The sequence below is a fragment of the Heterodontus francisci genome, chromosome 4, assembly GCF_036365525.1.
Source record: "Heterodontus francisci isolate sHetFra1 chromosome 4, sHetFra1.hap1, whole genome shotgun sequence".
Taxonomy (NCBI): Eukaryota; Metazoa; Chordata; class Chondrichthyes; order Heterodontiformes; family Heterodontidae; genus Heterodontus; species Heterodontus francisci.
In genome coordinates, this window is record NC_090374.1 from 22,144,380 (window position 1) to 22,168,031 (window position 23,652).

General features: G+C 49.4%; 1 protein-coding gene across 6 annotated transcripts in view; it reads left to right on the forward strand.

The window, feature by feature from the left end:
• clcn3 (chloride channel 3) overlaps positions 1-23,652 on the forward strand; it is a 235,118-nt gene that overhangs the window by 180,804 nt on the left and 30,662 nt on the right. For all 6 annotated transcript variants that reach the window (XM_068029278.1, XM_068029283.1, XM_068029280.1 and 3 more), the window contains one exon: positions 22,314-22,712. In XM_068029278.1, the coding sequence (XP_067885379.1) occupies positions 22,314-22,712 (399 nt within the window). The remainder of the gene's footprint in view (positions 1-22,313; positions 22,713-23,652) is intronic.

The following is a 23,652-nucleotide window of genomic DNA, read 5'->3' on the forward strand; positions in this document are numbered from 1 at the left end:
ATTATCCTTGGATGCATCTCATCCAGCCCTGATGCTTTATCAACTTTAACTATAGGCAGCCTATGTAATTCCTCCTCCTTATCAATTTTAAATCCTTCTAGTATATTAATTACCTCCTGTTTCACTGTGGCCTGGGTAGCATCTTCCTTGGTAAAGACAGATACAAAGTATTCATTTAATACCTCCGCTATTCCCCCCCCTCCCTCCATGTGTGAATCCCTCTTTTGGTCCCAAATCAGCCCTGCTGCACCTTTTACAACCTTTTTACTATTTAGATGCCTATAGAAAACTTTGGGATTCTGTTTTATGTTTGCTGCCAGTCTCTTTTCATACTCATTCTTTGCTTCTCTTATTTGCTTTTCCACTTCCCCTCTGAACCTTCTATATTCAGCCTGGTTCTCCATTGTATTATCTACCTGACATCTGTCATAAGCACACATTTTCTTCTTCTTCATCATCTTCATCTCTTTTGTCATCCAGGACCTCTGGATTTATTTGCCCTACCTTTCCCCTTTGAGGGTATATACCTTGACTGTGCCCAAACTATATCTTCTTTGAAGGTCGCCCATTGTTCAACTACTGTTTTTCCTGCCAACGTTTGATTCCAATTTATTTAGTCCGGATCCATTCTTACCCCGTTGAAGTTGTCTTTCTCCCAGTTAATTATTCTTACTCTCAATTGTTCTTTGTCCTTTTTCATAACCAACCTAAACCTTGTCATACAATGATCACTGTCCCCTAAATGTTTTCCTACTGATATTTGATCCACTTGGCCCACCTCATTTCCAAGACCCATAAATGCTTCCCCTCTTGTTGGACTGGAAATCTACAGCCGTAGAAAATTTTCCTGAACACACTCTAGGAACTCTTGCCCTATCTGCCCTTTACACTATTATCCCAGTCTAAGTAGACTACTGAGATACTTCATACTGGGCTGCCAAAATTACAAAGAATGACTTGGACTCGAGTGACAGCTGTGGACTTGACCTCCTTCAAAATCATAGCCTAACAAAATCGAACTGGACAGGCCCAGAAAATGTGAGTGATTCAGTGTGATTCTGAGATCTTATGATCTCGCCAGTGAAAGGATATTGATGTGTCATCAGTTCTGAATAACATTTTTAATTGGCTCTCATACAAGATGTCAGCCTGATGGCAGCTTCACACCTCATCCTCACTCGAAAGATTTAGGTTGGACAACCTCTTTCATTCAAGCCAAGCTTTTTCCATAGCATTAAGCTACTGAATATAATATTGTAGGGGTCCAAATCAGTCCAACCCTGACAAACAAGCTGACTAGAATGGACAGCAAACTTGTCACTCAGAAACTTCAGAAACCGTTTTGAGATGAAAGAGATACTGAAAACAGCGCAAGCTTAATGTTTGAATTATTGCTTCAGAAGAGAAGGTTGAAGGGGATTTGATAAAAGGTTTTCAAATTCATGAGGGACCTAGACAGTAGATACAGAGAAACTGTTGGTGGACCAATCGAGAAACAGAGCACTGATATAAGGTGATTAGCAAAAGAACCAATGACTGCATGAGGAAAAGCTTTTTTATGCTGCGAGTGGTTAGGATCTGGAATGCATAACTGAGTATGTGGTGGAGGCAGATTCAATCATAGCTTTCAAACGGGAATTGGATAAGCACCCTGGCAAGAGAGAGAGAATTTTCAGAGCTACGAGGAAAGGGCAGGGGAGTGGGACTAGCTGAGTTGCTCTTGCAGAGAGCCAGCACAGATACAACCAGCCAAATGGCCTCCTTCTGTGCTGTATTCAGTCTATGATTTTATTAAACAGATTCACCAAATGAGAAAGTCACCATTTGGAAGTCATTCACTGGCAATGAGGAGGCAAGCTCTGGATTTTCTCACAGTAAAGAATAGATATACGAACCTTGTGGAATCTAAAAAAAAAATGACATGCTCTACAAGACTGCACCAATAACAGGATGTACTCTACCTTCTGTAAGAGTTTTAGCCTGCCCATTTAGGCAAATGAGAGTACAGTGGATGAAACTTTCTATTCTGTCTTCCAGCGGTGGGGTAGATCTGAAATCTAGAAAAGAGCAGAGCTGTGCAGTTCAAAAATAAGATTTGATGTGAGGATGGGCAGTTCCACCTTTAGCCACCAAGCATTCCTACAGGTTCATCCAAAGGCAGGGGATACCTGACATTCCATATAAGCTGTAAAGTCATAGCGTCATAGTTATATAGCACAGAATCAGGCCCTTCGGCCCATCGTGTCTGTGCCAGCTATCAAGCACCTAACTATTCTAATCCCATTTTCCAGCATTTGGCCCACAGCATTGTATGGTATGGCGTTTCACGTGCTCATCCAAATAATTCTTAAATGTTGAGGGTTCCTGCCTCTACCACCTCTTCAGGCAGTGCGTTCCAGATTCCAACCACCCACTGAGTGAAAGATTTTTCCTCAAATCCCCTCTAAACCTCCTGCCCCTTATCTTAAATCTATTGACCCCTCCGCTAAGGGAAAACGTTTCTTCCTATCTAACCTTCTAACCTATCAATGCCCCTCATAATTTTGTATACCTCAATCGTGTCCCCTCTCAGTCTTCTCTGCTCTCAGGAAAACAACCCTAGCCTTTTCAGTCTCTCTTCATAGCTGAAATGCTCCAGCCCAGGCAACATCCTGGTGAATCCCCTCTGCACCCTCTCCAGTGCAATCACATCCTATAGTGTGGTGATCAGAACAGTACACAGTTCTCCAGCTGTGGCCTAACTAGTGTTTTATACAGCTCCATAATAACCTTCCTGCTCTTATATTCTATGCCTTGGCTAATAAAGGCAAGTATCCTATATGCGTTCCCATAAGTCTTCTCAGCCTTTGGTATTTGCACTTGGAATAAGTAAAATAACCTTGGCAGAATATCCATTTGTAAAGAATGACACTGTCCAAAAGGACTCCAACAGTTCATAGCTTCCCAAATAAGAATGGGTAGAGGATAATTGGCTAGTAAAGGTGACATAAATGAACAGTAATCTGCACCTCTACACATCGGTTTCCTAAGTTAGCCCAATGAAGTGAAAAGGATTCCCGACACCCAGAGGTATTGACATGTTCAAGTACATCGCCTCCAACTTAGCATAATTGATTTGATAACCTCAAAGAAGACTATGCTGCTGTATGCACTCCACATTAATGAAGGAGTGGTAGAGGGCAAGACATGCAAGCAAGCACCATCTGCAAAAAGAGTTATCTTGTGTTCTTTGGCTGCCAGTTGAATGGTTAGATATCTGGGAAATTGATCCAAAAGTAGCAATATGCCAAAAATAACTTCCAAAAGAAGAATAAATTCTGAGCCAACTTTTTTGTTTTATTAACTGGGGAAGTCACAAGGAACTCTTGACAATTTGGAAGGAGTCTTAGGTGGCATAGACTAGCAACTCCACATTCCGGATTCGATCCAGCAGTGCCCAATCCCTGCCCTCAACTTCCCCCCTCTCCTCCTGATTCAGTAGGACAAGATAGACAGATAATTGATCTCTGAAGTGGCCCTAGATTCCGACTGATAACATAGTATTATTTGCATATTTAACAGCAGCATTTTTCAACCCTTTTTCTTTACATAGTCCACTCCACTTAAATGCAAAACAGTTAATCAGAATTTCAGCTTAAACAATAGCTGTGTTTAAAGATACTTACCTTTATTGCTGTCCAATTATTTTGCAGCACTTAATTTCAAAGCATTGAGTCATAACATTTTGATTATCACAACTATTTGGGGCTTTCGAATGCTGATGAGCTCTTGCTGTATTTTATTCCCAGCAGCAAGCAAGGTCAAAAGTGAGATATCTGTCTATGTTACAGTTGCCCCTTAAAAGTTGTTGCTCCATTAGCCAAAGTGCAGCGACAAGCTATCTGCTTTCTTCCAAGGCTGCCATAAGGTACTGTTTTTCCTAAATTCAAATGTTTACATCCATTCCTGCACTAAGAACTGGTCACCCACCATTCCCATCCCTGCTGATCTATACTGAGCTGCCTACAAGCATGTTGAGTTTAAAATCATCATTCTTCATCTACAAATCCATAAATAACCTCTTCGAACTGCAACTTGGTAATCTCTTTCAGCCTTGTGTGGCCTCTGATCCTTTGTCCTTTGACTTTTGTGGTTGTTTGAGGCCAATCACCTCACCCTCAAGACATCATTGCAAGAATTAGTTCCTCAGGTCAGTGTCCTAGGCTCACCGATGCTCAGTTTGGGTTCTGCCAGGGCCACTTGGCTCCATACCATTACAGTCTTGGTCCAAACATGGACATAAGAGCTGAATTCAAGAGATGAGAGTGACTGCCCTTGACAACAAGGCAGCATTTGACCGAGTGTGACATCAAGGAGCCCATTGAAGTCAGTGGGCATCGGGGAAAACTCTCCATTGGTTGGCTTACAGAGGAAGATGGTGTGGTTGTTGGAAGCCAAACACCACCACCCCAGCTCATCACTGCAGGAGTTCCTCAGGGTAGTGTCCAAGGCCCAGCCATCTTCAGCTGCTTCATCAATGACCTTCCCTCCATCAGAAGTTCAGAAGTAAGAACAGGAATGGAGAATTCGGCCCCTCAAGCCTTGTCCACCATTCTATAAGATCATGGCTGATCTGTTTGTGGACTCAACTCCACTTTCTAGCCGACACCCGATACCCTTTGACTCCCTTGTTTATCAGGAATCTGTCTACCTCTGCCTTAAAAACATTCAATGAACCTGCCTCTACTCCTCTCCAAGGAAGAGAGTTCCACAGACTCATGACCTCTTGAGAAAAAAGTTTTTCCTCATCTCTATCTTAATTTTTAAACTGTGATCCCTAGTTTTGTTCTCTGTCACAAGGGGAAACATCTTTTCAGCATCCACCCTGTCAAGTCCCCTCAGAATCGATAAGATAACCTCTCATCCTTTAAACTCCAATGAATACAGGTCCAACCTTTCTTCATAAGATCATAGATAACCCTCTCGTCCCAAGAATCATTCGAGTGAACCTTCTCTGACCTTCTTCCAATGCAATTATATCCTTTCTTAATTAAGGAGACCAACACTGTGGTCTCACCAATGCCCTGTTCAACTGCAGCAAAACATCTCCTTTTACATTCCATTCCCCTTGCAATAAACGACAACATTGCATTTGCCTTCTTAATCACTTGCTGTACCTGCATATTAACTATTTGTGTTTCGTGTACTAGGACACCCAGATCCCTCTGCATCTGAGTTCTGCAATCTGTCTCCATTAAAATAATAAGTTGCTTTTCTGTTTTTCTGGCCAAAGTGGACAAGGTCACACTTTTCTACATTATGCTCTATCTGCCAAATCTTTGCCCACATACTTAACCTATCTATATCCCTTTACAGACTCCTTATGTCCTCTTCACAACTTACTCTTCTACCTATCTTGTTGTGGGGATGTTCACTGATGATTGGAAAGTGTTCAGTTTCATTTGGTCCTCCTCAGATACTGAAGTAGTCCATGCCTACATACAGAAAGACATGGTTAGCATTCAGGCTTAGGCTGATAAGTGGCAAGTAACATTCGCACCGTACAAGTGCCAGGTAATGACTATCTCCACAAGGGAGAATCACCCTTGACATCTCCCCTTGACATTCAATTACCATCGTCGAATCCCCCAGCATCAACATCCTGGCAGTCACCATTGACCAGAAACTTAACTGGTGCAGCCATATAAATTCTGTGGCTACCAGAGCAGGTCAGAAGCTGGGTATTCTACAGTGGGCGACTCACCTCATGACTCCAGAAAGCCTTTCCAAGGCATATCTACAGGGCACAAGTCTGGAGTGAGTTGGAATACTCTCCACTGGAATGAGAATGTAATGGAATACACAGAATGAGTGCAGCTCTAACAACACTGAAGCTCGACTTCTCTCTCCACAGATGCTGCCAGACCTGCTGAGTATTTCCAGCATTTCTTGTTATTTCAGATTTCCAGCATCCGCAGTATTTTGCTTTTATATTACCGAAGCTCGACACCAGGGTTGTCCAGCCGTTTCTCGCGGGGGGGGGCGGGGGGGTGGCACATTATAATTTTTGTCTTAGATAGGGGGCTGGTGAAACAATTTTGGGAAAATAAAGGCATTAAAAATTATCTTGCTATTCATCAAAGCAATGAAAAATGTACATTTTTGTGAAGAAGCTTTAAATGAGAAGACTAATTTATTGACTGACTTTCTCTTCGCGATGTTGGACACTGACTTAGTGAGATACCTGGCATTTTTTTGCTTGCACAATTAGTCAAGATTTGCCCGCACGCTTGATGTAGCAATGCGGAGTATTCCGGATAGATGTCAGGAGTGATCTTGATTACTATCTCTCTCTCTCTCTCTCTCTCTCTCTCTCTCCCTGTGTCCCCCCTCTCTGTTTCCCCCCCCCCCCCATGTGTCGTCCTCGCTCTCTGTTCCACCCGTCCCTCCTCTCTTTCTCTGTCCCCTATCTCTCTACCTGCCCTCGTGTCCTCTCTGTCTCCCTCTTTGTCACCCCCTCCCCCTCTGTGTCACCCCCTCCCCCTCTGTGTCACCCCCTCCCCCTCTGTGTCACCCCCTCCCCCTCTGTGTCACCCCCTCCCCCTCTCTGTCACCCCCTCCCCTTCTGTGTCACCCCTCCCCCCCTCTGTGTCACCCCTCCCCCCCCTCTGTGTCACCCCTCCCCCCCCTCTGTGTCACCCCTCCCCCCCCTCTGTGTCACCCCTCCCCCCCCTCTGAGTCACCCCTCCCCCCCCCTCTGAGTCACCCCTCCCCCCCCTCTGAGTCACCCCTCCCCCCCCCTCTGAGTCACCCCTCCCCCCCCCCTCTGAGTCACCCCTCCCCCCCCCCCTCTGAGTCACCCCCCCCCTCTGAGTCACCCCTCCCCCCCTCTGTGTCACCCCTCCCCCCTCTGTGTCATCCCTCCCCCCTCTGTGTCACCCCTCCCCCCCTCTGTGTCACCCCTCTGTGTCACTCCTCCCCCCCTCTCTGTCACCCCCTCCGCCCCTCCCCCTCTCGCCCCCTCCCCTCCCCCTCTCGCCCCCTCCCCTCCCCCTCTCGCCCCCTCCCCTCCCCCTCTCGCCCCCTCCCCCCTCTCTCTCGCCCCCTCCCCCCTCTCTCTCGCCCCCTCCCCCCTCTCTCTCGCCCCCTCCCCCCTCTCTCTCGCCCCCTCCCCCCTCTCTCTAGCCCCCTCCCCCCTCTCTCTAGCCCCCTCCCCCCTCTCTCTAGCCCCCTCCCTCCTCTCTCTCGCCCCCTCCCCCCTCTCTCTCGCCCCTCCCCCCTCTCTCTCGCCCCTCCCCCCTCTCTCTCGCCCCCTCCCCCCTCTCTCTCGCCCCCTCCCCCCTCTCTCTCGCCCCCTCCCCCCTCTCTCTCGCCCCCTCCCCCCTCTCTCTCGCCCCCTCCCCCCTCTCTCTCGCCCCCTCCCCCCTCTCTCTCGCCCCCTCCCCCCTCTCTCTCGCCCCCTCCCCCCTCTCTCGCCCCCTCCCCCCTCTCTCGCCCCCTCCCCCTCTCTCTCGCCCCCTCCCCCTCTCTCTCGCCCCCTCCCCCTCTCTCTCGCCCCCTCCCCCTCTCTCTCGCCCCCTCCCCCTCTCTCTCGCCCCCTCCCCCTCTCTCTCGCCCCCTCCCCCTCTCTCTCGCCCCCTCCCCCCTCTCTCTCGCCCCCTCCCCCCTCTCTCTCGCCCCCTCCCCCCTCTCTCTCGCCCCCTCCCCCCTCTCTCTCGCCCCCTCCCCCCTCTCGCCCCCTCCCCCCTCTCTCTCGCCCCCTCCCCCCTCTCTCTCGCCCCCTCCCCCCTCTCTCTCGCCCCCTCCCCCCCTCTCTCGCCCCCTCCCCCCCTCTCTCGCCCCCTCCCCCCCTCTCTCGCCCCCTCCCCCCTCTCTCTCGCCCCCTCCCCCCTCTCTCTCGCCCCCTCCCCCCTCTCTCTCGCCCCCTCCCCCCTCTCTCTCGCCCCCTCCCCCCTCTCTCTCGCCCCCTCCCCCCTCTCTCTCGCCCCCTCCCCCCTCTCTCTCGCCCCCTCCCCCTCTCTCTCGCCCCCACCCCCTTCTCTCTCGCCCCCTCCCCCTTCTCTCTCGCCCCCTCCCCCCTCTCTCTCGCCCCCTCCCCCCTCTCTCTCGCCCCCTCCCCCCTCTCTCTCGCCCCCTCCCCCCTCTCTCTCGCCCCCACCCCCCTCTCTCTCGCCCCCTCCCCCCTCTCTCTCGCCCCCTCCCCCCTCTCTCTCGCCCCCTCCCCCCTCTCTCTCGCCCCCTCGCGCCTCTCTCTCGCCCCCTCGCGCCTCTCTCTCGCCCCCTCCCCCCTCTCTCTCGCCCCCTCCCCCCTCTCTCTCGCCCCCTCCCCCCTCTCTCTCGCCCCCTCCCCCCTCTCTCTCGCCCCCTCCCCCCTCTCTCTCGCCCCCTCCCCCCTCTCTCTCGCCCCCTCCCCCCTCTCTCTCGCCCCCTCCCCCCTCTCTCTCGCCCCCTCCCCCCTCTCTCTCGCCCCCTCCCCCCTCTCTCTCGCCCCCTCCCCCCTCTCTCTCGCCCCCTCCCCCCTCTCTCTCGCCCCCTCCCCCCTCTCTCTCGCCCCCTCCCCCCTCTCTCTCGCCCCCTCCCCCCTCTCTCTCGCCCCCTCCCCCCTCTCTCTCGCCCCCTCCCCCCTCTCTCTCGCCCCCTCCCCCCTCTCTCTCGCCCCCTCCCCCCTCTCTCTCGCCCCCTCCCCCCTCTCTCTCGCCCCCTCCCCCCTCTCTCTCGCCCCCTCCCCCCTCTCTCTCGCCCCCTCCCCCCTCTCTCTCGCCCCCTCCCCCCTCTCTCTCGCCCCCTCCCCCCTCTCTCTCGCCCCCTCCCCCCTCTCTCTCGCCCCCTCCCCCCTCTCTCTCGCCCCCTCCCCCCTCTCTCTCGCCCCCTCCCCCCTCTCTCTCGCCCCCTCCCCCCTCTCTCTCGCCCCCTCCCCCCTCTCTCTCGCCCCCTCCCCCCTCTCTCTCGCCCCCTCCCCCCTCTCTCTCGCCCCCTCCCCCCTCTCTCTCGCCCCCTCCCCCCTCTCTCTCGCCCCCTCCCCCCTCTCTCTCGCCCCCTCCCCCCTCTCTCTCGCCCCCTCCCCCCTCTCTCTCGCCCCCTCCCCCCTCTCTCTCGCCCCCTCCCCCCTCTCTCTCGCCCCCTCCCCCCTCTCTCTCGCCCCCTCCCCCCTCTCTCTCGCCCCCTCCCCCCTCTCTCTCGCCCCCTCCCCCCTCTCTCTCGCCCCCTCCCCCCTCTCTCTCGCCCCCTCCCCCCTCTCTCTCGCCCCCTCCCCCCTCTCTCTCGCCCCCTCCCCCCTCTCTCTCGCCCCCTCCCCCCTCTCTCTCGCCCCCTCCCCCCTCTCTCTCGCCCCCTCCCCCCTCTCTCTCGCCCCCTCCCCCCTCTCTCTCGCCCCCTCCCCCCTCTCTCTCGCCCCCTCCCCCCTCTCTCTCGCCCCCTCCCCCCTCTCTCTCGCCCCCTCCCCCCTCTCTCTCGCCCCCTCCCCCCTCTCTCTCGCCCCCTCCCCCCTCTCTCTCGCCCCCTCCCCCCTCTCTCTCGCCCCCTCCCCCTCTCTCTCGCCCCCTCCCCCTCTCTCTCGCCCCCTCCCCCCCTCTCTCGCCCCCTCCCCCCCTCTCTCGCCCCCTCCCCCCCTCTCTCGCCCCCTCCCCCCCTCTCTCGCCCCCTCCCCCCCTCTCTCGCCCCCTCCCCCCCTCTCTCGCCCCCTCCCCCCCTCTCTCGCCCCCTCCCCCCCCTCTCTCGCCCCCTCCCCCCCCTCTCTCGCCCCCTCCCCCCCCTCTCTCGCCCCCTCCCCCCCCTCTCTCGCCCCCTCCCCCCCTCTCTCGCCCCCTCCCCCTCTCTCTCGCCCCCTCCCCCCTCTCTCTCGCCCCCTCCCCCCTCTCTCTCGCCCCCTCCCCCCTCTCTCTCGCCCCCTCCCCCTCGCCCCCTCCCCCCTCTCTCTCGCCCCCTCCCCCCTCTCTCTCGCCCCCTCCCCCCTCTCTCTCGCCCCCTCCCCCCTCTCTCTCGCCCCCTCCCCCCTCTCTCTCGCCCCCTCCCCCCTCTCTCTCGCCCCCTCCCCCCTCTCTCTCGCCCCCTCCCCCCTCTCTCTCGCCCCCTCCCCCCTCTCTCTCGCCCCCTCCTCTCCCTCTCTCTCGCCCCCTCCCCCCTCTCTCTCGCCCCCTCCCCCCTCTCTCTCGCCCCCTCCCCCCTCTCTCTCGCCCCCTCCCCCCTCTCTCTCGCCCCCTCCCCCCTCTCTCTCGCCCCCTCCCCCCTCTCTCTCGCCCCCTCCCCCCTCTCTCTCGCCCCCTCCCCCCTCTCTCTCGCCCCCTCCCCCCTCTCTCTCGCCCCCTCCCCCCTCTCTCTCGCCCCCTCCCCCCTCTCTCTCGCCCCCTCCCCCCTCTCTCTCGCCCCCTCCCCCCTCTCTCTCGCCCCCTCCCCCCTCTCTCTCGCCCCCTCCCCCCCTCTCTCGCCCCCTCCCCCCCCTCTCTCGCCCCCTCCCCCCCCTCTCTCGCCCCCTCCCCCCCCCTCTCTCGCCCCCTCCCCCCCCCTCTCTCGCCCCCTCCCCCCCCCCTCTCTCGCCCCCTCCCCCCCCTCTCTCGTCCCCTCCCCCCCCTCTCTCTCGTCCCCTCCCCCCCTCTCTCTCGTCCCCTCCCCCCCTTTCTCTCTCGCCCCCTTCCCCCCTCTCTCTCGCCCCCTCCCCCCCCCCTTCCCCCACTCCATCTCTCTCACATTCTTTCAAACAGTTTCAGAGAGCGGCAACGCTCAGCAGATGGTCAGGATTTTCTTTAAAAGATCGCGAGTCAGTTTCACAACAGACATTTCTGAACTTCGCACAGATTTGGGGTTTTCCGACGGGTTCCTTTTTTTAAACCCAGAATCTGTCTGAAGTTCGGAAATGGCTGCTCCTGATGTCAGCACCTGTTAGCTGTGAAACTGACTTGCAGTCTTTTGTCAAGGAAACACTATATACCAAATGAGAAATATTTATTCATCGGTTGGAAGCTTACATTAGACTTTTAATGGAGAAAATCCTGCAGTTAACTTTTTTTAAAAACTGGCCACCGCAATTTGCATCTGAAATACCTCACATTCCTGAACATCGAATTTGTGAAAGAAGTCTAACAAGAAGCCCAGTCAGGACAATGCTTTGGCTGACTGAGTAGATCCAGATCACCCTGGTTAGCAAGACATTCAAAGCCATCTTGAGGCATCAATGAGTGGAGATGTGCCTCTAGGGGTAAACACTGACAATACCATCTGAGGGAGGTTTTGGGCTTTTAGACTTTGGACCTCATTAAAAACAAAGAGAGAACCATGTGACCATCTCCCCAGGCTCTGTCAAACTGGCAGTTTTGTTGCACACAAAGAGACAGACAGTAACTGAGACTGCAGCAGCAGAGAAGGCTGTGTGCCTTCCTTTCTCTCCAGAAAATATCAAGTTTGAAAACCGTCTGCGACTGTGGACTCTCCAAGCATACTGATTGCTACAGAGACCAGGGAAGAGAGCCACCTATAAGACTGCCTCCAAGATTGCCTGAGACAAGCGGGCCAGCCACAGAGTGCATTTTGACTAGGCAAAGACATCAAGAATACAACTCCAGTCGGAAGACAAGAAATGCTGGAACCACTCAGCAGGTGTGGCAGCATCTGTGGAAAGAGAAGCAGAGTTAACGTTTCGGGTCAGTGACCCTTCTTCTTCCGAAGAAGGATCACTGACCCGAAACGTTAACTCTGCTTCTCTTTCCACAGATGCTGCCACACCTGCTGAGTGGTTCCAGCATTTCTTGTTTTTATTTCAGATTTCCAGCATCTGCAGTATTTTGCTTTTATTCCAGTCGGAAGACGACTGAATCATCCAACCTCAGATGGTGTATCTAACTTTTATTTATTCTGGACTTTAATCCAACCATAAAACCTCCTTTCCTCTTTATAATCTATTTGTGTGTGTGTTCCTCATGTGAATGTGTAGCATATTTTTTATTATTTTAGGTCAGGTTTCGCTTGTTACATATAATAAACTTACTTCTTGTTTAAACTCAAAAAAACCTGTCCAATTGGTTCTTTAATGATCACATTAAAGGTAAAAGGCAAAACACTCACTGAGGTAATAAGTACAGCCACTGTTTAAAAAAGCAACTCCCAAACCCATAACCTCTACCACTACAAGAACAGGGGCAACAGGCACAAGGAAACATCACTATCTCCAAGTTCCCCTACAAGTCCTGACTTAAAAATAGACCACTCTTCGCTTTCGACGCTGAGTCAAAAGTCCTGGAACTCACTCCCTAACAACACTGGGAGTACCTTCACCATATGGACTGCCACAATTCACCACATGGGTTTCCTCCGGGTGCTCCGGTTTCCTCCCACATGCCAAAGACTTGCAGGTTGATAGGTTAATTGGCCATTATAAATTGCCCCTAGTATTGGTAGGTGGTAGGAAAATATATAGGGACAGTTGGGGATGTGACAGGAATATGGGATTAGTGCAGGATTAGTATAAATGGGTGGTGAATGGTCGGCACAGACTCGGTGGGCCGAAGGGCCTGTTTCAGTGCTGTATCTCTAAACTAAACTAAACTAAAACTAAACCATCTTCTCAGGGCAATTAGAGATGGGCAATAAATGCAGACTTCCTGTGAATGAAAGAAAAATTTAGGCTTTGCCTGTGTTTCTCGTTTAAATGTCATACCATGAGCAGAATCATCATCATTCTTTGATAGAAACTCAGCATCCATATATATGTGGAAAAACCTCAGAGATGAAAAAACTCTCTTTTTAAGAATATGGCATCGTACTTCTCAGGCAGTCCCTTGGGATCGAGGATGACTTGCTTCTACTCGAGTTCGATGGGTTCTGAGGTGACTGCTAAATCCAATGTGTGATCTGCAATCTCTGCCACATGAGAGGCAGGTGGTACTTGAAGGGTTAGAATTGTAGGTTGGAGATTTGTGTGCTTACTCCGGCGCCTCAACTTCCGATTAAGTTCCTCGGGTTGTACAATGCCTTCCCAAATGGTCTTTCTCCATCTAGGATGGTCACAAGCCCACGAGTCGGCGGGGATGTTTGCTTTCTGCAGGGATGCTTTGAGGAGTAGAACAGCTCCTTCAGCAGTCTGCTGTCAAGTGCGCATGTCCTGCCCAGCAGATCTGGTTTTGAGTGATTAGCACCCTGATGCTGGGCAGGTTGGCTTGGGAGAGGACGCTGCTGTTGACACTGGATCTGGAGTATCTTGCGGAGGCACCTCTGGTGGTACTTCTCCATTGCTTTGAAGTGTCTGCTGTAGCTTGTCCAAGTCTTTGAACCATTTGGGAGCGCAGGGATCACTGTTGCCCAGTAAACCATGAGTCCAGATCCCAGTAGATGACAAACTGATCCTCCTCGGAGACTTCAATGCCAGGGTGGGGAAGGACACTAATCTCGAGAAGGGGGTGATTGGCAAGGAAGGAGTAGGGAAAGCAAACTCCAACGGAGTCCTCCTCCGAACAAAATGTCTTGAGCATGACCTCGTCATAACTAACACCTGTTCTGCTAGCGAGACAAATACATGACCATATGACAACACCCATGGTTCAAACACTGGCACCTAGTCAACTACATCATTGTCGAGCGAGGGACTACAGAGATGTCCATATCACCCACACTGTGACAGGTACTGACCACCACCTCATCCGATCTACCATCTCCATCAGCTTAGCTCCCAAGCAGCAGAAGAAACAAAGCAATGCCGCATGAAAATTAACATTGAAGGCCTCAAAGATTCCGCTAAAGCAGCCCTTCTCAGTCAGTGCTTACCGCCAGCCTCTTAATCTCCAACTATCAGGAGCTGCTGCGTGCCATTAGAACCATACAACCATAGAAAAGTTACGGCACAGAAGGAGGCCATTCAGCTCATTGTGTCTGCACTGGCTGAAAAAAACCTAGCCGCTCAATCTAATCTCACCTTCCAGCACCTGGTCTGTAGCCTTGCAGGTTACAGCACTTCAGATGCAGGTCCAAGTACCTTTTTAAATGAGTTCAGGGTTTCTGCCTCCACCACTGTTCCCTGCAGTGAATTCCAGACACTCACCACTCTCTGGGTGAAAAAGTTTTTCCTCATGTCCCCTCTAATCCTTCTACCAATCACCTTAAGTCTGTGCCCCCTGATAATTGACCTCTCCGCTAGGGGAAACTGGTCCTTCCTGTCTACTCTATCTAGGCCCCTCATAATTTTGTACACCTCAATTAAGTCACCCCTCAGCCTCCTCTGTTCCAAGGAAAACACCCCCAGCTGATCCAATCTTTCCTCATAGCTGCAACTTTCAAGTCCTGGCAACATTCTCATAAAACTCCTCTGTACTCTATCGAGAACAATTATGTTGTTCCTGTAATGTGACCAGAATTGTATGCAATACTCCAGTTGTGGCCGAACCAGCGTTTTATACAGTTTCAGCATTACATCCCTGCTTTTGTATTCTATACCTTGGCCAATAAAGGATTCCATGTGCCGCCTTCACTTTATCCTGCCACCTTCAGGGACCTGTGGACATGCACTCCAAGGTCTCTCACTTCTTCTACCCCTCTCAATATCCTCCTGTTTATTGTGTATTCCCTTGCTTTGTTTGCCCTCCCCAAATGCATTACCTCACACTTCCCCAGATTGCATTCCATTTGCTACTTTCTTGCCCACTCAACCAAACCATTGATATAATTCTGGAGTCTATAGCTATCCTCTTCACTATCAACTACACGGCCAATTTTTGTGTCATTAGAATTAGAATATTACAGCGCAGTACAGGCCCTTCAGCCCTCGAAGTTGCGCCGACCTGTGAAACCATCTGACCTACACTATTCCATTTTCATCCATATGTCTATCCAATGACCACTTAAATGCCCTTAAAGTTGGCGAGTCTACTACTGTTGCAGGCAGGGCGTTCAACGCCCCTACTACTCTCTGAGTAAAGAAACTACCTCTGACATCTGTCCTATATCTATCACCCCTCAACTTAAAGCTATGTCCCCTCGTGTTTGCCATCACCATCTGAGGAAAAGGACTCTCACTATCCACCCTATCTAACCCTCTGATTATCTTATATGTCTCTATTAAGTCACCTCTCATCCTCCTTCTCTCCAACGAAAACAACCTCAAGTCCCTCAGCCTTTCCTCGTAAGACCTTCCCTCCATACCAGGCAACATCCTATAAATCTCCTCTGCACCCTTTCCATAGCTTCCACATCCTTCCTATAATGCGGTGACCAGAACTGCACGCAATACTCCAGGTGCGGTCTCACCAGAGTTTTGTACAGCTGCAGCATGACCTCGTGGCTCCGAAACTCGATCCCCCTACTAATAAAAGCTAACACACCATATGCCTTCTTAACAGCCCTATTAACCTGGGTAGCAACCTTCAGGGATTTATGTACCTGGACACCAAGATCTCTCTGTTCATCTACACTACCAAGAATCTTCCCATTAGCCCAGTACTCTGCATTCCTGTTACTCCTTCCAAAGTGAATCACCTCACACTTTTCCGCATTAAACTCCATTTGCCATCTCTCAGCCCAGCTCTGCAGCCTATCTATGTCCCTCTGTACCCTACAACATCCTTCAGCACTATCCACAATTCCACCGACCTTCGTGACATCCGCAAATTTACTAACCCACCCTTCTACACCCTCTTCCAGGTCATTTATAAAAATGACAAACAGCAGTGGCCCCAAAACAGATCCTTGCGGTACACCACTAGAAACTAAACTCCAGGATGAACATTTGCCATCAACCACCACCCTCTGTCTTCTTTCAGCTAGCCAATTTCTGATCCAAAGCTCTAAATCATCTTCAATCCCATACTTCCGTATTTTCTGCAATAGCCTACCGTGGGGAACCTTATCAAATGCCTTACTGAAATCCATATACACCACATCCACTGCTTTACCCTCATCCACCTGTTTGGTCACCTTCTCGAAAAACTCAATAAGGTTTGTGAGGCACGACCTACCCTTCACAATACCGTGCTGACTATCGCTAATGAACTTATTCTTTTCTGGATGATTATAAATCCTGTCTCTTATAACCTTTTCCAACATTTTACCCACAACCGAAGTAAGGCTCACAGGTCTATAATTACCAGGGCTGTCTCTACTCCCCTTCTTGAACAAGGGGACAACATTTGCTATCCTCCAGTCTTCCGGCACTATTCCTGTCGACAATGACGACATAAAGATCAAGGACAAAGGCTCTGCAATCTCCTCCCTAGCTTCCCAGAGAATCCTAGGATAAATCCCATCTGGCCCAGGGGACTTATCTATTTTCACACTTTCCAAAATTGCTAACACCTCCTCCTTGTGAACCTCAATCCCATCTAGCCTAGTAGCCTGAATCTCAGTATTCTCCTCGACAACATTTTCTTTCTCTACTGTAAATACTGACGCAAAATATTCATTTAACGCTTCCCCTATCTCCTCTGATTCCAAACACAACTTCCCACTACTATCCTTGATTGGCCCTAATCTAACTCTAGTCATTATTTTATTCCTGATGTATCTATAGAAAGCCTTAGGGTTTTCCCTGATCCTATCCGCCAATGACTTCTCGTGTCCTCTCCTTGCTCTTCTTAGCTCTCCCTTTAGATCCTTCCTGGCTAGCTCGCAACTCTCAAGCGCCCTAACTGAGCCTTCACGTCTCATCCTAACATAAGCCTTCTTCTTCCTCTTGACAAGCGCTTCAACTTCTTTAGTAAACCACGGCTCCCTCGCTAGACAACTTCCTCTCTGCCTGACAGGTACATACATATCAAGGACACGCAGTAGCTGCTCCTTGAATAAGCTCCACATTTCGATTGTTCCCATCCCCTGCAGTTTCCTTCCCCATCCTACGCATCCTAAATCTTGCCTAATCGCATCATAATTTCCTTTCCCCCAGCTATAATTCTTGCCCTGCGGTATATACCTGTCCCTGCCCATCGCTGAGGTAAACCTAACCGAATTGTGATCACTATCACCAAAGTGCTCACCTACATCTAAATCTAACACCTGGCCGGGTTCATTACCCAGTACCAAATCCAATGTGGCATCTCCCCTGGTTGGCCTGTCTACATACTGTGTCAGAAAACTCTCCTGCACACACTGGACAAAAACTGACCCATCTACAGTACTCAAACTATAGTATTTCCAGTCAATATTTGGAAAGTTAAAGTCCGCCATAACAACTACCCTGTTACTCTCGCCCCTGTCGAGAATCATCTTCGCTATCCTTTCCTCTACATCTCTGGAACTATTCGGAGGTCTATAAAAGACTCCCAACAGGGTGACCTCACCTCTCCTGTTTCTAACCTCGGCCCATACTACCTCAGTAGACGAGTCCTCAAATGTCCTTTCTGTCGCTGTAATACTCTCCTTGATTAACAATGCCACCCCCTCCCCTCTTTTACCATCTTCTCTGTTCTTATTGAAACATCTAAATCCCGGAACCTGCAACATCCATTCCTGCCCCTGCTCTACCCATGTCTCCGAAATGGCCACTACATCGAGATCCCAGGTACCAACCCATGCTGCAAGCTCACCCACCTTATTCCGGATGCTCCTGGCGTTGAAGTAGACACACAAACCAGGTTCTTGCTTGCCAGTGCCCTCTTGCGTCCTTGTAACCTTATCCCTGACCTCACTACTCTCAACATCCTGTACACTGGCACTACAATTTAGGTTCCCATTCCCCTGCTGAATTAGTTTAAACCCCTCCGAAGAGCACTAGCAAATCTCCCCCCCAGGATATTGGTACCCCTCTGGTTCAGGTGAAGACCATCCTGTTTGTAGAGGTCCCACCTACCCCAGAAAGAGCCCCAATTATCCAGGAAACCAAAACCCTCCCTCCTGCACCATCCCTGCAGCCACGTGTTCAACTCCTCTCTCTCCCTATTCCTCGCTTCGCTATCACGTGGCACGGGCAACAACCCAGAGATAACAACTCTGTTTGTTCTCGCTCCAAGCTTCCACCCTAGCTCCCTGAATTTATGTCTTAAATCCCCATCTCTCTTCCTACCTATGTCGTTGGTGCCTATGTGGACCACGACTTGGGGCTGCTCCCCCTCCCCCCTAAGGATCCCAAAATTTCTGCAAATTTCCCAATTATGCCTCCCACATTTAAATCCAAATCATTACTATGTACCACAAATAGCAAGAGACTTGACACTGAGCTCTGTGGAACGCCACTGGAAACTGCTTTCCGTTCGCAAAAACATTCTTTCGACCACTACCCTTTGTTTCCTGTCACTGAGCCAGTTTTGGATCCAACTAGCCACATTCCCCCGTATCCCATGGGCTTTTATTTTTCTGACTGGTCTGTCGTGCGGGACCTTGTCAAATGCCTTACTAAAATCCATGTAGACCACATCTAGTGCACTGCCCTCATCAACCCTCCTTGTTACTTCCTCAAAAAATTCAGTTAAATTGGTAAGACACGACTACCCTTAACAAATCCATGCTGACTATCCCTGATTAATCCGTGCCTTTCTAAGTGGTACTTTATTCCATCTCTCAGAATTTATTCTAATAAATTGCCCACCACCAAGGTCAGACAGACCGGCCGATAATTATTTGGCCTATTCCTCGCATCCTTTTTCAACAATGTTACAACGTTCACAGACCTCTAATCCTCTGGTACCTCTCCTGTATCTAGTGAGGATTTGAAGATGATCCTCAGAGCATCCGCTATTTCCTCTCTGGCTTCCTTTAACAACCTGGGATACAATCCATCTCGCCCTGGTGATTTATCCACTTTCAAGGATGTCAGACTCTCTAGTACTTCCCCTTAGGTTGACCCTAAAGGGCATCATAACAAGCACCTGCAAAGAGGTATCATACACAGCTGGAAATCTGAAACAAAAACAGAAAGTGCTGGAAAAACTCAGCAGGTCTGGCAGCATCTGTGGAGAGAGAAGCAGAGTTAATGTTTCAGCTCAGTGACTTTTCATTAGAACCCTGACCTGAAACGTTAACTCTGCTTCTCTCTCCCCTGATGCTGCCGGACTTGCTGAGTTTTTCTAGCACTTTGTTTTTGTATCATACACAGCTACCTTGGTTACATGATCTGCCCTCACTTTATCATGTACATGGACTAATTCTGAACTGCACATTTATGATTGGTCACCTGAAAGCCTGAGCATAGCACTGTAATTCTCATTCTCAGAAATAAAAACTAGCACCAGCAACAACTCTGAAAAAGGAAGGCAAGCTTCTAGCAGGTTTCTATATTGATAATGAACTAGCCCATAGCTTTGTTTTCATATAAAATAGTTGCCTAGTTTAATGTAAATTTGTCTGTATAAAAATCGAAAGCTGTGTGTGCGTTCGTTAGGTGAATATTCCTGCTCCATGGAGGAAAATGAGACAACAGGTAAAACACAAGCACTGAAATTTACCAATAAAAGTAAAACTCTGATACAATGCTGACCAAATGATTGATTGAGGTATGAAAACTGCCATGAAAAGCCCATTTGCCAAATAAACTAGACGAGACCCACCACCACCAAATGGAAGTTCAGAACATTCTGATAGCCATACTTGGCAGGCGCCCTTCGTTAACTAGGAAACTTCAGGCTGCTGCCCTAACCTTGCGAAAAGCAAGTGATGGATACAAATAACTGAAGGACTGTCAGTAAGTTTGGAGAGAGTGTTCAATCTGCCACCATTGCAGATGGGAAAAATATGTTAGTATGTTGATCCCTATTGAGGAAGTGCTGCATTGTGAGTAGTGCTGCCTGTGACATTAAATCAAACTCCCACCTGCCTTGTTATGGTGAGATTGTTAAAGGAATAGAATATAAAAGGAGGGAAGTGTTGCTGCAACTGTACAAGGCATTAGTGACACCGCACCTGGAGTATTGCATACAGTTTTGGTCCCCTTACTTGAGGAGGGAGGCAGTTCAGAGGAGGTTCACTAGATTGATTCCAGAGATGAGGGGTTTGTCTTATGAAGAGAGATTGAGCAGTTTAGGCCTTTACTCTCTAGAGTTCAGAAGAATGAGAGGAGTTCTAATTGAGGTATATAAGATGATTAAGGGGATTGACAAAGTAGACTTAGAGAGGATGTTTCCTCTTGTGGGGCAATCTAGAACGAGAGGTCATAGTTTTAGGATAAGGGGTAGCAGATTTAAAACCGAGATGAGGAGAAATTACTTCTCTCAAAGGGTTGTAGGTCTGTGGAATTCACTACCCCAGAGTGCGGTGGATGCCGGGACATTGAGTAAATTTAAGGAGGAGATAGACAGATTTTTAATTAGTAATGGGTTGAAGGGTTATGGAGAACAGGCAAGAAAGTGGAGTTGAGGCTGAGATGAGATGATCGTATTGAATGGCGGGGCAGGCTCAAGGGGCTGAATTGCCTACTCATGCTCCTAGTTCTTGTGTTCTAAGTGGTCTAGCGTGCTGACTGGCGTTTCAGCTAGGATCAGCTGGTAGCACTTTCTCATGTGAGTCAGGAGCTTGTGAATTGAAGTCCCAGTCCAGAGACACAAATGCAAAATTTAATACTGAGGATGTGTTTCACTGTTGGAGGCGCGAGTTTCAGACGAGTGGTTAAACCAGACCCCATCTGCACTCTCAGGTGGCTGCAAAAGATTCCATGGAACAGGGGAGTTCGCCGTAGTGTCCTGGCCAATATTTCTCCCTCAACAATATCACTAAAACAAGTTATCTAGTCATTATCACATTTGCTGTTTATGGGACCTTGTATGCAAATTGGCTGCAATGTTTCCTATATTACAACAGTGATGACACTTCAGACGTACTTCATTGGCCTTAAAGTGCATTGGCAGGTCCTGAGGTTGTGAAAGGCACTACATAAATGCGAATTCTTTCTTGTAATCAACTGCCACTACCAAAATCAGATTACCTAGTCATTCATTTATTTACTGTTCGTGGAACTTCGTGTGGAAACTGGCTGCCTGTGTAACAATAGAAACTATTTTTCAAATAGCAATTCATTGGCTGTGTAGCGCTTTGGGATGACCTGAGGACATGATAAGATGCTAAATAAATGTACACTTCCTCTTTATTTGGTCTCTGTAATTACAGAGCTGGATCAAAACCAGATCACAGTCAGAAGCAGTTGGAATCATAGAATGGTTTTAGCACAGAAGGAGGCCATTCAGCTTATTGTGTCCATGCCGGCTCACTGCAAGAGCAACACAGCTAGTCCCACTCTCCCGCCTCTTCCCCATAGCCGTGCAATTTTTTTTGCCAGTCACCTTAAATCAGTGTCCTCTCATTCTTGACCTTCGCCTTCACTTGATTCCAGTAATTAAAATGGACAATTTGGGCATTGAAATTCTGTCAAGTGCTCTTTGGTGCTGATGACTATTAAAATAATTTACATAGAAATTTTACAAAATCCTATGAACTAGTGCACTAAAAATATCATAGAACGGAGCATCAAATGATTAGTGTTCTGGTCCCTGGATTAAAGTCATGTACATGGCATCTAAACCTCAAGAAAACAAAAGAAAGACTTGCATTTATGTAGCACTTTTCACAACCATCGGACGTCTCAAAGTGCTTTACAGCCAATGAGGTACTTTTGAAGTGTAGTCACTGTCGTAATGCAGGAAATGCAGCAGCCAATTTGCGCACAACAGACGCTCATAATGCAGCAATGTGATGATGACCAGATAATGTGTTTTTTTTCTGATGCTGTTTGAGGGATGAATATTGGCCAGGACACTGGGAATAACTCTCCTCTTCTTCGAAGTAGAGAAGCGAAAGTACGAAATGTACAGCAGGTTCATCAACATTTGTAAAGAGAAAAAGCAGGTTAATATTTTGAATGGAAACTCTTCCCCAGATTTCAGCTGGAGAGTTTTGTATGAAAGTTTTTCTTTCAGATTTTGCAGCTTTTTAAAAAGTCTAATTCAAACCTGAAGGTCCAGTGGGCGTTGAACTTTGCTGGTGGAGGTTCTGAAACAGGAAGCACTTAGACAAATGCCTGTAGAATTTTGCACGTGTGGTGCAATTTTTATGGGATGATTACAGAAGTATTTCCTGTTCATCTGCAATTTCTTGTCAGACCCAGATCTGTGGTGTGCTTCACAACAGAATCCAAGGTCTCCCTCTGCCTGGAGAAATTAAGTTTGACATCCTTGAAGCTCAGATTAAACTGTTGCTCCATGTATTCTTGTTGAGCTCCATACTGGTACAGTCATGTAACGATGAAAGACAGGGTAAATAGATATGTTGTACACTGGTTACTGGAAAAAATATGACTTCTCACGGTGTGAAATTCTCCCTCTGTTTCTCACCAAAAGTGGGAAGGCAGTGTAGCTTATTGAATGCAAAATGTGATAAAATATGGGATGGATGAAGAATTAATGTGCCTTTTTTTTGAAGTAACCTTTTTCTTTGTTTTATAGGTGGTGTGACGCGGATGACAGTTTCCCTAGTGGTAATTGTGTTCGAGCTGACTGGTGGGCTGGAGTACATTGTCCCTCTCATGGCAGCTGTAATGACCAGCAAGTGGGTGGGGGATGCATTTGGCAGGGAGGGCATTTACGAATCGCACATCCGCCTGAATGGATATCCATTCCTGGACGCTAAAGAAGAGTTCACTCATACAACGCTGGCTGCAGATGTGATGCGGCCTCGGAGAAATGAGATTCCTCTTTCAGTCATGACGCAGGATGACATGAGGGTCGAAGACTTAGAAATGATGATTAATGAAACATCGTACAATGGTTTTCCTGTCATTGTATCAAAAGAATCTCAAAGACTAGTTGGATTTGCACTACGAAGAGATATAACTATTGCATTAGGTACGAGTTAGTTATTCCTATGCATCTTCAACAGTGTTACAATATATGCATGTCCAGAATTTGCTAGTGGACGTGAACTCTTGTCAAAGTCACACATGTAACAAAGGTAAACTATCCTGCCTCATTCTTCTCAACCTGTCTGCAATCTTTGACATGGTTGACCACACCAGCCTGCTCCCTTGTGGTCCAGCTGGATGGGACTGCTATTACCTGGTTCCATTCTTATCTATCTAATCATAGCCAGAATATCACTTGTGCAGTGGCTTCTCTTCCTGCTCCCGCACTATTATTTCTAGTGTCCCCTGAGGATCTAACTTTGGCTCTCTCCTATACTCATCTGCATGCACTCCTGACTCTCACATTCTATCCTCCGTAACCTTGAGGTCATCCAAAACTCTGCTGACATGTCTTCTCATACCAAGTTCCAGATTCTCGTTTTCTTTTCAAATCCCTCCATGGTCTCGACCCTCCCAATTTCTGTAATCTCCTTCAGTTCCACAATCACCTGAGACATCTGCAATTATCTAATCCTGGCCTCTTGAGAATCCCTGATTTTAATCGCTTCATCGGAGGTGGTAGTGCCTTCAGTTGCCTAGGCCCGAAACTCTGGAATTCCCTCCCTACACTTCTCCACCTCTCTACATCTCTTTCCTCTTTTAAAACACTCCCTAAAACTTACCTCCTTGACCAAGTCTTTGTTCATCTGGCCTTATATCTTCTTATGTGGCTCGGTGCCATATTTTGTTTTATAATACTCCTTGGGACAGTTCATTACGTTAAAGGTGCTATATAAATGTGTTGTTGTTGAAACCGTTCTTCTGCTTTGTCAGCTACTGTAACCTGCTACCACCACAATCTGCAGTCTGTGAAGGACAGCATTATAGGCACAATTCTTTCAGTATTCCTTGTTCAGTTCTTCCTCCCCATACCCCTCCCTTTC